We start from the raw sequence: 16,532 nt of genomic DNA, 5'->3' as shown, positions 1-16,532 counted from the left end.
TAACTTATTTGAGATATTTTGTACATATACGTATGTACGTTCAATTTTGTTTCTTGCTACGATTTCTGTGTTATCTTTTATAGAAAAATGGAAAATAAAACTCTAAGCAAGTATCTTAAAAAAGGTAAAGATTGCCCTTTGTATACCAAAAGGGCATCTGCAACATTAATTTTTCTTTAAAATCTTCTCTACTTTTTGTTCTTTAACTTAAAAAATCTAATGTGGAAAAAAATTAGTTTAGGTTACTTCAGTGACATTACTGTGCCCAATAGAGAGAAAATCCAACATTATATATCCTCAAATTTAATTTGGAACTAGCTTTAGTTCAGTGCTTTTACATAACATTTTATACATTGTGCATACAAGATATTACTGATACCTTTATAAAGGAATCTCAGATAAAACTGTGCAAATATAGTTTGGATAGATATTAATGCAGCGCAGTGTAATGTATTTTTCTGCACCAAGACATTCAGTAACTGGCAATGTTGCCTAAATCCTACAAAACTCAAGTTTTATGAATAAGGTTAAAACTCTAGTGTAGGAAGTTTACCATGTACTTCTCTTGAAGCTGTTTGTACAATTCATAGATTTTAGTGCCTGAGGAGATCATCTGCTGCCTGATCTCCTGCATTTAGTTTAATGGTTAAAATGATAAGAGTGCAAAGGTGGCATGGAAATATCCGTACAATTTTAAAGCTATTTTTAAAGTGTCCCTGTTATAAACCCAGAAAGTATAATAATAGATACATTTCTTTAGATACTTGTGATTACCCTTTCTTATTAAGGTATTAGCATCGGTTCCCGTGGAGAGCAATTTAAAAATAAATAGCTAATCATTACTAATGAATGCGGTGTTGATTATCATAATGCTAATAATGCTAGCGTGTCAATGCTAGCTTTCAAAGAGCTAAATTTGTACAACACCAGCAGAAACATTCTTTGCATTTTTCTTGGAACCACTGAAGTCAAATGGAGTTTTTGGCCCTGAAATGGAAGGGGTTTGGATCAAGCACCAACTGGTAGAGATGTCTTGAGAGGGAAGATCTGTAGCAAAAACGTGACACACACTGCTAGACGAACAGCAAGTCTTGGAAAAAATCAGACAAACCACAAACCTGATTTTTTAAAGTAGGTCTCATAAAATCTGATAAAATGTAAACTGGTCTAATAAAACTACTACTTCCTCCATGCATACTTTTAGACCATTATTTACTGTCATCATCCCTACTATCAGAAGAGAATTATTATCATTATTATTGTCGAGTAGTAGAGGCTCATTCTTCACATTCTGTTCTTCACTATGCCTTTTTCTCTTTTTGTTATCACTTTAGTCAGACAGAGTGGAAATGAAGAAATTCTACCACAGCTCTACGAAGTTTCGGGTGAGCAGAGCCTGTGTTACTGATGTGAATATGTGAGTTACACATTCACGTAAGGCTGTAGGATTTCGCAGAATTTTTTTCGTTCACTGAAAATCACTGTTGGTTTCAGAACATCACCAGAAAGCACTGGCTTGATGGCATGTCAGTGCTCACCAGCTGAAGATTGCCATCTTTATATACAGTGTTTAATTGAAGAACAGAATAATTATAAATGCAGTTGTAAATATTAATTCTGAATAATAATAAATACATAAAATAGAATTCATTAAATTCACTGGTTTGATGAATTTGTTCAAGGTGATCCACACACACACTGAAAGACAATAGCACAATTTGCCAGAGATTTAAAAACTCTTGAAGTCATAGGATAACTCTATTTGGTTAACTCCCATGTGTGGTACTAAATAGGTCATGACTCACACAAGTAAACAAAAAATTCAAATTAAGATTTTTTTGATGCTCATTGCACTTTGTAAAAACAAAGATGCATTTGATTTAGGAAAAATCTTAATTTTGTTCCTGGATATTGTTTTTGCCAACAGAGGATAGGTAGTCTATTGAATACCTGATACACATCCAGCTTTGTGACACTGTGCCCACATCTCTGATATCTCAGCTATTGCCCCCTCCTCTCCTGTAAATCCTTTTGCACCTGCCTCGTTTCAGAGTTAGATTTGTCTCAATGCTTGTGGTGTTACTACTTAGATACTTGAGGTTAAGCTATCCAAAAGTGCAGGATATACACTATACAGGCAAGTAAGTAGGACAGAGTCAAACTTACAGCAGGAGATCTAAGTGGATATGTATAGTTTTAAGTTCACACTTAAAGTATGTTTAGTGCTCTTGATTTCTGCAGAAACTGATGAGAGTTGACTGAAACTGAGACTTGAGTGTTCTCACCATGTGCAAGATATAGATATAATCTGGGAATTTGACATGTGATTAAGTACTAATTAAGAGTTACTGATATTAAAGCACTTCTGACTAAATTTTGCCTCCTCTTAGACATGTGTCTGAGAGAGGGAGAGAAGGTTGTATGTCCTCAATCAGACTTTTGGCTTGGTTTTCACAGAGTTCAGGTATTAACTGCATCTTATGTGCATGCAATGAAAGGTCAGTGCTGCAGACTAGTTGCTGCCAACACAAGTTATGTCTCCCTGGGCGAAGGCATTTCTGGTTACAGTGGGATGAAGCTGAGAGTTCCACATCCCTCTTTGGTTCCCAAAGGATATCAGTAACAGAGCAAGGCATCACAAGGTCTTTCAAAAGGCAAAGCCAAGCTTGCCACAGCTTTCCTTCTCTCCACAGAATTCTTGGAAAGAATAAAGTAGGCGGATAAGAAAAGTAATGAGGCAGCGATGTGCTGCAAGGGGGATGTTGAAAATCTTAGTGGTATGGGAAAGAGAAGCATCCAAATATAGCAAAAGACAGTATCTGTTAAAAAGAAGAAAAAAAATCTGAACTTGCCATCCTACCATGAATCTGTTGTTTGGAACACATGACTTCTGATTGGAAACCAGGAGTCTAAATCATCATGTTCCCCCAGATCACTTCAGGCAGCCTGGTTTGAAAAGCCGTAGGGCTACTGAGAAGTGCTTGTGGAGTGCTCTCCCCATCTCCACACACCAGCCACCTGCCTACCACTGTAGTCTTGTCAGAGCTGTAATTGAAATAACAGAATGTATAAGTAGTCAAATATCTGAGATACTGTTAATAAACCCCACGAAACAGATGAAAACCTCAGGCACAGGGGACTTAGAAGCAGGGCAGAGCAAAGCTGCTGGTGTTTTCAAAGAGATAATCTTGCCTGCCAGTACTTTGGAAGTTACAGGCTTAGCATGCTGACTGTTCAGATATTATACTCAATCATGATTCCATCTAAGGAGGTTTTTGACAGCAAGTAAATGCATTATGATTCTTGTGAAGTTTAAATTGCCCTCTCTGCTCTTCAACAGCTCGATGTGATATCAGTATTGCCGTTTGAAGTTTTATACTTTTTCTTTGGATTTAACCCAGCATTTAGAGCAAATAGGATGCTAAAGGTAAGATCTGTGTTAGTGATGGATGGCTAGCTGCACAAAAATGCTTTTATAACCCAATGGAAAGTTGTTTATAATATGTAGGAATATGAAATTTAGAAATTGGAAAATATCTTCAGCATAAGATAAATCAGTAAACAAACCGACAAAAAATACAAGATATAATCTAGCCAAATGAAGCCCTTATTCTCTTATTTTTCTTCTGACTTCATTATTTCCTGCTTTCGAAAGGTGTTTTGTGATTAACACTGGTCTGTTTCCATTATTGAAATTGGATTATTCTAAATTCTCAATTACCTGCTTAGTTTTCAAAGATCACGAAAATGTGTTTTCATTGTCTGTTGGTAATGTCAGGTGCTTAAAAGCAAAGGAGGGAATTTTAAGGAAAGCATAAACTATACCCAGCATACTTAACAATCTTAAACCCACTTTTGTTATCAGTTCCAAAGACACCCGGTGCTGGGCAATGAAGGGGCTGAGAAGGGATCCCTGCATTTCATGGTACCCAGCAGTTGGTACCGTGGTCCCTTACCATTCTATGGCTAAATACAAGCAATACGTTGACAAAGAATTGGCTTTCATTGAAAGTTGAAGAGAAGAACTCCCCAACTTTACTCTAAGAAAGAACTCTGAGAATTAAATGAGGGTGCTCTTCACTTCAGTTTTCAACAAAGCTTCAAAATTCCATAAATCAGAACCAAAACACTATGAAAGGATGAGAAGTTAAAGAGTACCTCGTATTAGGCAAACAGATATGTACTGAACAAATGCAAAGAAAAAAAAAATATATGTGAATATGAAGGGCTATAGCTAAAGTTAAACTACAAATAATTAACAGGAGGAATTCGATATAGCAGCAGTTGTTACTAATTGTCCAGTATGAGGTTGTTGATACCTATGATCGGTTACTGAGAATTCCTGGAATTTCAGAAAGAGTAAAAAGGGATTTTCATGCGTGTAATTCTCTCTGATAAAGCTGCCCAAGCAACTACTCATCTTTGAGGAAACAGAAGTCATTCATCTGCAGCAGTCTGACCTAAACAGCAAAGCTATTTCTACAGTCAGATTAATGGAACATTCAACATCCAAAGCAGTGTTTAACTCAATTTTCATCTTTGCTTTGCAGTTCACCTTTTGGTTAAATGTTTAAAGAAAGTCAGACTACTGAAAAATCCATTGTTTTCAAGATGTATATGTGAACTAATGTCAGTACTATTAGGAAAAGATGTGTGGTGAAGAATAGTGATTGGATTATTTTAATTTGTTTTCCGTTCAGCATAACACATTCTTTGAATTTAATGATCGTTTGGAAGCTATTCTGGACAAAGCATACATTTACAGGTATGTGCTTATTTAACTCTTGTAGCGTGCAAAGCTTGGCATAGAATGCATTTCATTTCATTTCATGAGTTGTCAGTGAAGCACTGGATAGAACATGACGCAAGCTTAACTGTACAATTTTAATAATTAAAATAATAAATGCAAAGCTTCATTCACATAGGAAATCTACCTCAGTGCAGCTGGCCTGCTTCAGGCAAAATATTCACCAAAGTGATGCTGCTGTCAAAATGTAACTGATCACAAGTGTCAGAAGTTTCTTTAGCCGAAGACCTAAAGAATGGTTTCTTTAGGTTGCTAATAGCAGTGCCAAATCCCCAGCAGTTGTTTATTTGTACTTTAAAAGAGTCGTGAGCTTAAGCCTGTGTCAACATTTTTCTTCAAATATGCTCTCACCATGAACTTGACATATACAGAAACTTGACCCTCCACTGCATTGACTAAACTTGGAATGAGAATCAATTCAGCACAGATCTCAAATGGCGATTATAACTGTTGTCCGCTGCACTACGTTCTCATTTTCTCCATTTACCACAAGAATTTTGGATCCAACTCAAGTAGTCCATGGACATGTCTGTGGCAAGTTTCATAGGCCTATCAACAGTCAGTGATGCCACTAAGACCCAATGAACCCATCTGCTGTGTCACCATTATTGTCATGTACTGTCAGTGTCATCAGCCCAAGTTTATCCTCTGCAATTCATAGAATCATAGAACTATAAAATGGTTCAAGTTGGAAGGGACCTTAAAGATCATCGAGTTCCAACCTTCCTGCCACGACCAGGGACACCTCCCACCAGACCAGGTTGCTCCAAGCCCCATCCAGCCTGGCCTTGAACCCCTCCAGGGATGGGGCAGCCACAGCTTCTCTGGGCAACCTGTTCCAGTGTCTCACCACCCTCACAGCAAAGAATTTCTTCCTAATATCTAATTCTCTTCTCCAGGCTGAACAACCCCAATTCTATCAGCTTGTTTTTATAGGGAAGGTGCTTCAGCCAACAGATTTTTTTGTCCCCTATCCTAGTTTCAGGGCATGTATTGTTCCTGTGTGCTGCTGTGGCTGAAATAAGAATCTGTTGTTTACCATCTTATTCTATTTCAGAGATTATTGCATTTAAATGATAGACTTGGTATTTATACATTGCAAATGGGATATTTTATGAGATTTAGAAACTAATTAAATTTGAAAAGGAGGTTGGAACATCATGCCCAAGTTTATCCTCTGCAATTCATAGAATCATAGAACTATAAAATGGTTCAAGTTGGAAGGGACCTTAAAGATCATCGAGTTCCAACCTTCCTGCCACGACCAGGGACACCTCCCACCAGACCAGGTTGCTCCAAGCCCCATCCAGCCTGGCCTTGAACCCCTCCAGGGATGGGGCAGCCACAGCTTCTCTGGGCAACCTGTTCCAGTGTCTCACCACCCTCACAGCAAAGAATTTCTTCCTAATATCTAATTCTCTTCTCCAGGCTGAACAACCCCAATTCTATCAGCTTGTTTTTATAGGGAAGGTGCTTCAGCCAACAGATTTTTTTGTCCCCTATCCTAGTTTCAGGGCATGTATTGTTCCTGTGTGCTGCTGTGGCTGAAATAAGAATCTGTTGTTTACCATCTTATTCTATTTCAGAGATTATTGCATTTAAATGATAGACTTGGTATTTATACATTGCAAATGGGATATTTTATGAGATTTAGAAACTAATTAAATTTGAAAAGGAGGTTGGAACATCATGTCTTTCATATTTTCATACACCTACAAAATAAGATGAAACTTGTAAGTTTGAAAGTTCTGCTAAAGTATTTTGAAGATGCTGACCTTCACAAAGCTCATTCTTATATTGCTGTCTCCTTTCACTTATTGAAGAGTCTTTTGAGGTTTGTTTTTACTTGTGGTTGTGGGTTGGTTTTTTTTGTTTAAATTCTTGTTGGTACAAGAGAAGACTTCTCTGAATTTCCACAAGATGAATACATTGCTTTTCAGTTTCTGAATCACTGCCTCCCTATCGTCCCCAATTTCTAGTATCATTAGAAAGAATGATTTTCATCTGTCTTGCTTACTTTTTTAAACTTTTTTCGGATGTTGAGAACTTTTAAAATGAATTATTTTCCATAATATGTCTATGGAAAGGCAAAAGAGGGCATGCAATGACACCTGAAGAACCAGCAAGGAAATACAGATGATATTATCTCCCATTAACTTAGTTTACAGGCCTAACTTAGTCAGAACTTAACACATTTTCATAAAATGATGTACTCAGTTACTAAGCACTGCAAAATGCATTGAAATCTAGCTATAGCAGGTAAACTCAGTATGTACCAGCCTCCCCGTGTTTGTGTAAGTCCTATACTTTTCCTGCTTATTTATCCCTTGCCTGTATGAATATTTTGACTGGAGAGCTAAATCCAGGAGATCTTTCTTTTGATCCTCATGCACTGAACAGAGGATATACAATGAGATCATTATTGTATTAAACGGAAAGCGGCTTGGTGCTTAAGTAGTTCATCATAGGTGTTCTGCAAAGAACTGGCCATAAGCATAAGAAGGGGGATTAGGAATGATATAACTCCTGCTGTATCTGCTAAATCATACTATTTAGTGGATCTACCGGAGGCTTCCGAGCACGGCTCTTGTAAAGCAGTTCATTTCTAACCTCAGACATTTCTTGGCTTTAGTTCACAAGTTTAGAGCCTACTTGAGCAGAGTTTGGCAAACGCATTAACCCTCTAGCCTCATTAATACAGTTTCTACCTTTCTGTAAATATTCATAGCCGGTTAAAGAAGTGGATTATGAAATCGTCAGGGAATCATAATTTGAAAATTACCCTGTGTCAAATATTGTAGGAAAGATTTTTATTTGACCTCGAACAAACGCGAGAGACAGGTATTTTTTCACAGGTGGGGAACTACTTAGTGGATGCTTAATGCAAACACTGTTGATCCAAAAAAGCAATAGGCTCCATATTAAAATAAAGGAAAGATGTGTTGTTTCACAGGAATTTGTTGACTTTTATAGGGTCATTCGAACAACTGGATACTTGCTGTTTATGTTGCACATTAACGCGTGCGTGTATTACTGGGCTTCAGACTATGAAGGACTCGGCAGCACTAGATGGGTGTACGATGGCAAAGGAAACATGTAAGTCCTTTTCTCTTGCAAGAGATATTTTTTTTTTATTTTATTCATTTTTGCACTCCCCTCCTTTCCCCGTGCCCTTTCTTGCAGGGTATGCCCTTATTTACAACCGCTTGGATAGTAAACTTTTAGCACCGTAACTGCTGATTAGCAGCTTTCAGCACTAACCCATATTTGGAGGGCAGGTGTAGTGAATAATCAGTTTACCACTTCCAGCTTTTATAGGTTTATGAGTCAGTGCTAAGCACTAACTTAATTAAACATTTAGAAAGCAATAAGGGTCATAAATTAAACTTACTGATTGCATATGCACATGGGAACTGTTAGAAGGATTGTAGAACAATCCCTCAAAGGAATAAGAGGCACAGTTTTTTTTTTCATGCCACACAGCATTGTGTTATTAAAATGCAACATTTCAGTGCCTCTAAAAACCACGGTGATTGATCTGAAAAAATTCCACCCACTTTCTCTGATCTCATGCATGTGGCAGAGTGTCTCCAGCGGGAAGGACTGGATACTGGCACACTTTTCCACAAACTCCTGGTGACAGCAGTAGGCTGGCTGCCAAGGAAGGGACATTCATTAAGATGATGGAGAGGAAGAAAGAGAAAATAGCAAAGTCATAATATATTTTGTGTGTAGTTATATAAAAACATATCTAGTAGGTTCAGATGTATGACTGTTCATTTCTTTCAAAGGCCATAATACACTTAAAGCCACAGAAGCTCAATTTTTTCATTAATTACATTCTTCGAAAAACCACATATAATATACTACTGCTGGCATAAATCAGCCTTTAAATAACTTTTCATGTTTCTCTTGGAGACATGCTCATCTTCCGTGTAATTTCGCCAGACTTCACGAGTTTGGTGTGAAGTCACTGTCTTGAAGGGGAAGAAAATTGCCTTTGAGAGTAAAACACACTTTGTGTAAAGCAGCATTGCCTTTTATTAATTGGGGTTCTCTCTCAAAAAAAAATGGTACAGCTGAAGTTTCTGCACAGTGCTAAAATACAGCTTGGGTACTGCAGCCAGACGTGCAAGCAGGGGCTGGAGCTCAGCGGGACCACTTATGTCAGTGAAGTTACACACAGGTATTTATTCGCAGGATCAAGGCTTCCAGAAATCTGACACGAAAAATGCAGAACGAATTTCCATTATAGCTATTTTTCTTAATGTCATTCTTGGGAATACTTGCCTCATAATTAAAAAATAAGGTAACTGAGCAACCTAAAAATGTGGAAAGTAGAGCACTTACTTGAAGACTGATCGTCAAGTTTTTAATGCCTCTTCAGAACAGCCTAGAGAACAGGCAAGAAAGTCTTCCTGTTTTTCATGGACAAGAATATTTTACATTTCACCAGGGAAGCAATTGGTAGAAATTATTTGCCAGCTTGATCACAGACAACGTAGTTTTTCCCAGAGGCAATGACCAGGTTTTTTAATATTTTGTGATACCTTTCCTACAAGAAGACAGAAACACTTCTCAAAGGATGTCACACTGAAATCACGTGGGATTTAGGACAGAATTTTTTATAAACAATAAACTGATAAATCAAGGTCTGCATTAAACTAAGACATAGAAATGAAATGCATATTTAAATATATCCGTTGGTTGGTGAATGTATGACTTTAGTATCTATCTCATAGTGAATTATATGGTCCCATGTATATGGAACCCCAGAGAATATCCCATGTTGAGCTGCATTTTGTAAAGTATAGCTTGGTACTCCACTAAGAGCAAATGCCTTCTGTATGGGACAGTCATCACTTTAGAGAATCAGGCATTATGTATTGTCTGATTGTCAAATATTTGGGGATTTTTGACAGAAAGGCACTGTGTGAGCATTAGGAATTATTAGAGATAACGTGAATTTAAACATATGAGACAAGGTGCTTCTAGGTATATTCATTTCTTTGGAAACCAGAAATTAAGGACAATTCAAGAAAAATCTGTCAGAAAAAGGAACCAGCACTGCAATACCTGTATTATGGCACAGCAGCACAGATGTCATTTCCTTTCACGTAGCAGTCAGCGCTGCCAATATTTGAAGCAAAATATGCCATTGGTCTGATTTAGAATGGGAGCACATTCAGAAAGAAGAGAAGACAAACATAACTTCTTAGCTAATTGAAAAATAAATGACAGTAAGCAGTTCGACAAATAAATCAAAATTCTAGTGGTCTCAGATTGCACTGACCCAAAGCAAATGATCTGACACTGATTTAGTGGCATGAATGTTTTATGGAGGATCCCTGCTGTGTCCATAAAATGTTGCTAGTTATGGCCAAAACCAGTTACTAAAAATGTCAGCACTTCTAGGATTTATTTTTTTTTCTTTCCAGGCTAAAGAGAATACACAGACAACACTTTCCCTTATCAATTTGGTTCTATATATGTTTCTGAGTGGGCATACTAAATGGTGAACTTCAGTTTGTAACTAAGAGTTGTACACAGCATTCAAACCACAAGAAAATTTATCAAAGAAAAATTATCAAAGTAGGTCTTTTTGCAATGCTGGATAACCCTTTCCGTGAAGAAATGTTTCCTAATATCCAATCTAAACCTCCCCTGGAGGAACTTGAGGCCGTTTCCCCTTGTCCTATCTCCTGTGACTTGGGAGATGAGACCGACCCCCGCTTCTCTACCTGTTCTCTTCTCTACCCTCCTTCAGGTAGTTACAGAGCGCGATAAGGTCTCCCCTCAGCCTCCTCTTCTCCAGACTGAACACCCCCAGCTCCCTCAGCCTCTCCTCATAAGACTTGTTCTACAGACCCCTCACCAGCTTTGTTGCCCTTCTCTGGACCTGCTCCAGCACCTCAATGTCTTTTTTATGGTAGGGGGCCCAAAACTGGACACAGTACTCAAGGTGAGGCCTCACCAGTGCCCAGTACAGGGGGACCATCACCTCTCGGGCTCTACTCCCCACACTGCTCCTGACACAGGCCAGGATACCATTGGCCTTCTTGGCCACCTGGGCACACTGCTGGCTCCTGTTCAGCCGGTGTCCACCAACACCCCCAGGTCCTTTTCTGCCAGGCAGCTCCAGCCACTCTGCCCCCAGCCTGGAGCGCTGCAGGGGGTTGGTGTGACCCAAGGGCAGGACCCAGCACTTGGCCTTGTTGAACCTCATCCCGTTGGTCTCAGCCCATTGATCCAGCCTGTCGAGATCCCTCTGCAGAGCCTCTCTACCCTCCAGCAGGTCGACACTGCCACCCAGCTTGGTGTCGTCTGTGAACTTACTGGCCTTATAAAGGCCAGCTCTTTACTTAAAATGGCTGCCATCTGAGAGGAGTGAAATTGTCACAGCCCTGAAATAGTGCTTCCCTGGGCTGAAATGAATGTGTGACTATCACCCTAAAATCTGATAGCCACACACATAAAGATCTGATTTACCTGTGTTAACCAAAACCATGGAAGAACTTCATTCCATGAATCCATTCTGAAATGGCTTTTTATGGAAAAGATATTTCTGTTGATACAAAGTATCTTATTTGCAGTGTTGCTGAATGTTTTCCTACCTAGGGCTTATTTTAGGGAAAAATCTAGTAGTTTAATTGCCTGAAGGATAAACATGCTCTCCGTGTTGTGGAGAGGGAAAAGCCCTTTCTTGTCTGGTGGTGTTTGCTTCAACAGGGTTTTTATAGCAGGCTGGGTAGCCATGTGGTGAGCAGTGATGGGTTCCAGACACCAGCTAGTAGGAAGCAGAGCTGCTAACGCTGTTGAAATAGAAGTCTGGTTTTTTCTGGCTTTCCTTAAACAAAATTTACAACCTCATTTCTCCCCTTCTTAGGCAAAAAAAAAAAAAAAAAAGAAAGAAAAAAAAAGCTGCTTTACATTTCAACTGTGTAACTTTTATTTCCGATTAAAAGAAAAACAATACAGTGAGTAAATGGAGAAAATACAAAACCTGTGCTTAAGAGATAGTGAGTATCATGTCACTTTGCCAGTAGAAAGTTTCTTTTGAAGTAAAATTGCAGAAGAGTTTAATGTATTAACTACAGCTTCTGAAAGGGGTGGGCAGGTCTGAAAACAACTTCTCACGTTTTGGATTTGCAACACAGCAAAGAAGAATGTGACCCCTAAATTCCTTTGGAGCTGTTTTCCTTCTTTGTAGACATTCCCAGAATGAAGATTATATTGTCTATGATGGTGGACTTGGCAAGCTTGGCACCCAAGGCCATTGGGGGTGAGGGAGGCAGTTAATTACTTTCATTTTCTATAGTAACTAGCACAGAAGTAATGTTAATTTCTTTAGTCTTATATTCATAAATTATGCATGTTTCAAGCACTACAGAATTCTCGGTGATGGCAAATGAATATGGTATTAATACACTTCATATGATAATTCCCTTCAGACAGACCAGGGACATTATTTTATGCTTAAATCCTCAATTCTTCCAAGACAGATCTGAGGCTTTTTCTTACTATTGATTTACGCTACAGAAGTGTAAGAGAAAGCTGCCACTTACACATACTTTGCTGGAAGCCTGCATAGGTGATGATTTTTTTTGAACCTGAGTGAAAATATTATAGTGGTGTAATCCAGCTGTGCCTTTTGCACCCCTAACAAAGAAAAATTCTATGATGGCAGATGCGCAACAAATCTTTTGACTTAAGGGCATTGAATGGAAACAGCCACTCCTGGATGTTAACAACTAAAATTAGAAAACTATGATAAAAGTGATCATTGTTACTGCATTTCATTAATCTGCAACTGAGAAAAAAAGTGACTTGATAATGAAAAGCAAAAATCAATTGCTTGGTAAAGCCTGACATTTTAGGTGAAAGACTTGGAAGCACTTTTCAGTGATTTAAAAAAAACTCATTGGCGTTGGTCGTTATTGTGAGTTTATTTTCTCATATTTACACAAAACTGACCCTCCAATTGTATTGTTACATGGACCATTTATTAACAGGAGTGGAGTTCATATCTTAATAAGAGAAGAGTTTAAAAATGGAGGCAACCAAATTAAAATACACATCTGAAATCTGCAAGAAGATCAGGTGGCCTCAGATTCAGAGTAGGCATGAGAAGATGCATACAAGACAGGCTATTTCAAAACAAACATCTCCAAAAGTAGTTCTTCTGGTTTTGGCTTTTTATTTCAAACTCAATAAAATCCAGCAAATAGAAGGAATCTGCATTGCTTCAGAAGCAATAGTCACAGATGAAATAATAGAAAATCTCATTGTACAATTAAAGAAAGCAAACTTCCACTCATAATCATTAGTGATGCTGAGGTCTGATTGTACAGAGACTTAGGAAGTCAGATTCTAAGGCAGGGGGCCTTTAAAAATATTCATAAACCAAATACTCTTTTGCTCAGAAAAGAAGGAAATGATAGGACGTTCATGGCAATGATTTGAACTAATTAATCCCCACTGCGCTGTATGGGGGATGCTGCATTACTAGTGGTGCCATCTTCTAGAACAAAATTTAAACCAGAAGCTTAGAGATGCCAAGGCACTTTGTATATATATCAAAAAAAGTTAGCATGACTATCCTCAAAAAATTAAAAAAAAATCATTTTTCATAAATTTGTGTTATCATACCAATAGAAGTACACCACTTGAATGCAATGGGCTTTGTCATGCACAAGGTTGTTCAAAGAGGTCTCCACAGATAGAACAAGAGGTCTTTGGCCAAAGAGCTCACAATTCAGGTATGAGAAGTGAGGGACAGCAGATGGATACAGGGAAGGACTCAATATAAGCCACACGTTGAAGAAGAGTCTTAGGGGCTGATCATTACTCACTGCTGTTATTTGGCTTTTAGATCAAGAGAGTTCTGAGGAAAGTCTTCAAGAGTGTTAACAAGGTGGTTTTGTAGCCATTGATGGGCAGCTCTGCCCAAGCATGAGGGAAAGCAGTGAAGAAGGCACGAAAGTGTTTGTGTAGGTGACAGAAGGGGTGGTGGAGGCCAGCCGCTAGGAGAAGTTAATGCAGGAGTCAACCTTTCAGTGCTCAGTAAATGAAGTTGTTTGGAGATGCTGGATTAACCCACAGCTTGTGGAAACACGTAACTTCTGTTTGATATCACCCAGGAGGCAGAGGCAGTGAAGGGTGCTCAGAAACAGAATGGGAGGAAGACCTGTGTGAGTAAAGGGGGAGGAAAATGAATGGACATGGGAAGGATGACATTGCATTTGTTGTGCCCATCATAAGGCTTCACACTTGTGTCTGAAGAGACCTTCAGCCGTGTGTCATTATGCTAGAGATAAACTCTGGGAAGTCTCTAACACATTTGTACTGCTTTTAACACCATAGCATCTTCACTGGGAGCTTTCTAACACTGTGATGTCCACCTTGGCAATTCGTTACTGAAGCCTTCTGTGATCCTGCGTAGAGTTACTGGAGAACACGAAGTAACTGCTGCATTTCCCATATAGTCTCATTTTGCTGTCAGGGAGAACATTCAGCTCAAGGTGATTTACACAACTGGGTCGTTTGGAAAATCATAACCCTTTATAAAAAGTGCTGAGGTCTTTCCTTTGGACTGAAAAGCATCACTGACAGACCCAATTGCGGTAGGTAGACGCTTCACTTCACCCCCACAAGTACCTCCAGTCAATGACAGAGGTGTTGTCTGTATCCACAGGTACCTGAGGTGTTACTACTGGGCCGTGCGTACATTAATCACCATTGGTGGCCTTCCAGAGCCACAAACTCTGTTTGAGATCATTTTCCAACTGCTGAATTTTTTCCTGGGCGTCTTTGTCTTCTCCAGCTTAATTGGTCAGGTACATCAGAAAAATTGATAACGAGATACGTTCAAATTACTGTGATGTAGTGATAATATATTCCATTGAATGGAGTTTAGTTTCCATCTGAATGTCCCTCTATTTAACTGTCATCCATGCTTGTTATTCTAACAAATACATGTGTTTAATCAGTTCCCAGTTTTGTAGCCCTACTGCACACAAGCTGATTTAAAGCCAAGACTCTGCAGGACATGGGTGATTCTTGGAACTATGTAAAATTCCTTTTTTTCTTCCTCATAGCCAAGGAGACAGTTCCTGACATTCACATTATACTGTTAAACTTGTATAAAAATTGCAATTGTAGGTGTGATATTAATATGTAAAACATATTGAATGTCACGCTTGATACTACTGCCAATAGAATGTATTTTTCAAACTAGAATTCTGCTCTCTCCCATAAATTACAATATATTTGGTAACCTGAAAATTAACTGGTTTCTATTTTTCTTTGTTCTCCTTTTGCAGGAGGAAAAAAAAGAAGCCCATAGCACAGAAAATCAGTTATTTTTCCAAATGAATATATCTGAAATATTTCTGGCTTGTAACTCTTAAACTTGGGCTTTAGATCCATAGGTTTTTAAACACCTTGCCTACAGAAAAACAAATGCTGCGGTTCCTACGTAAGACCATGTCTTATCGGATTCCTCTAGAAATCATTCCAGACTTTGATTTGTACATGCTTGTTATTTGAAGAATTATTATGAAAAAATAAAGCTGAAAACTGAAATTTAATTTTTATTTCGGATACAGGATTCGAAAAGTTCAATCAAACACTGAAAAACTGCATTATGTCTCTTGCTGTTTTGAAATGCAAGAAGAGACAGAACTCTTGCCTACAGGATTTTAAATTCATCCACAAAATTTACCAAAAATAAACCAAAGTATTTTGTATAAAATATTTCTTGTGGAAAACTATTGAAGTCTGGTATATTGGATTAAACTTCAGAGTTTGCGTATTTATATTTTTTCCCTAAATTGAGAGATCTGTCAATGAAAGCGCCATTCCTGAAGTAGATTCTGCAGATTAGTTTTTGTAACCAGAATAGTCATTTGCAGACTTAGACCTTAAATCTTAACACACAAACAGCTTCACTGCAGTTTGTTGTAATTCCCCGTTTACAAAGAGCCCTTAAAATTACTGAGTTTTTCCCGCTTTAGCACACTTGCCTAAAAATTGTTATTCCTCCTGCACCCAATTGATATAAAGCAGAATTCATCCCACTGGCACATTAATCCTTGGCCACTGCAAGAGGAAACCATTCCACTAAAAGCTTGCCTAGATGGTTATGCTTTGGAAGAAGGAATATCTATGAACATTAACTCATCTATTTCCACAAACCAAAATTCCCTTTGTGTCGGAAGGTTAAATGGTGTTCCTGCACTACAATCTTCAAGGTTACCTTGCAGCTCAAAGGGCGTTTTTAGTTGTGATCTAGATTCTCTTAACTATTTACACAGTGGCAGGGTCTCCATCCCTGTGGTGCCAGCTGGTGTTATCAGAGACATTTAGCCCACTTTGCTTCACTTCTGCCTTCCACTGCACACCAAACGCAGAGCAGCACCATTATGGATTTGTAAGAAAAGCATTATCTGTATTTTTCATCCATGTCAAGAAATAGGAGACAGAAGAATAAGCTGAAACCCACAAATTATTCCTTTAAAAACCATAAATGTAGACTTTCCAACACAACTAGATTAAATCTGCAATGCTTCTGAAAAAGCAGACGAAGCACCTATTCAAAACATGCAGCTGAAGGTAGAATTAATCAGTGATTTTGCAAACGAAGTGTTTTATTCTTTTCACATGTTGTTGACAAGATATTCAGATTGAGGCTGGTTTTGCCTGAAATGTGTAGTAACACCCAGTG

General features: G+C 38.4%; 1 protein-coding gene across 1 annotated transcript in view; it reads left to right on the top strand.

Moving 5' to 3' along the window:
* Positions 1 to 16,532, top strand: part of CNGB3 (cyclic nucleotide gated channel beta 3) — a 159,208-nt gene that overhangs the window by 127,948 nt on the left and 14,728 nt on the right. Inside the window, exons 6-10 of the mRNA XM_014965200.1 lie at positions 1,335 to 1,385; positions 3,341 to 3,427; positions 4,701 to 4,765; positions 7,781 to 7,903; positions 14,502 to 14,643. Of these exons, the coding sequence (XP_014820686.1) occupies positions 1,335 to 1,385; positions 3,341 to 3,427; positions 4,701 to 4,765; positions 7,781 to 7,903; positions 14,502 to 14,643 (468 nt within the window). The remainder of the gene's footprint in view (positions 1 to 1,334; positions 1,386 to 3,340; positions 3,428 to 4,700; positions 4,766 to 7,780; positions 7,904 to 14,501; positions 14,644 to 16,532) is intronic.

Source organism: Calidris pugnax, unplaced genomic scaffold (assembly GCF_001431845.1).
Source record: "Calidris pugnax isolate Ruff unplaced genomic scaffold, ASM143184v1 scaffold41, whole genome shotgun sequence".
Lineage (NCBI taxonomy): Eukaryota > Metazoa > Chordata > Aves > Charadriiformes > Scolopacidae > Calidris > Calidris pugnax.
Note: the sequence above shows the minus strand (reverse complement) of the source record. Positions and strands in the feature narration are given on the sequence as shown.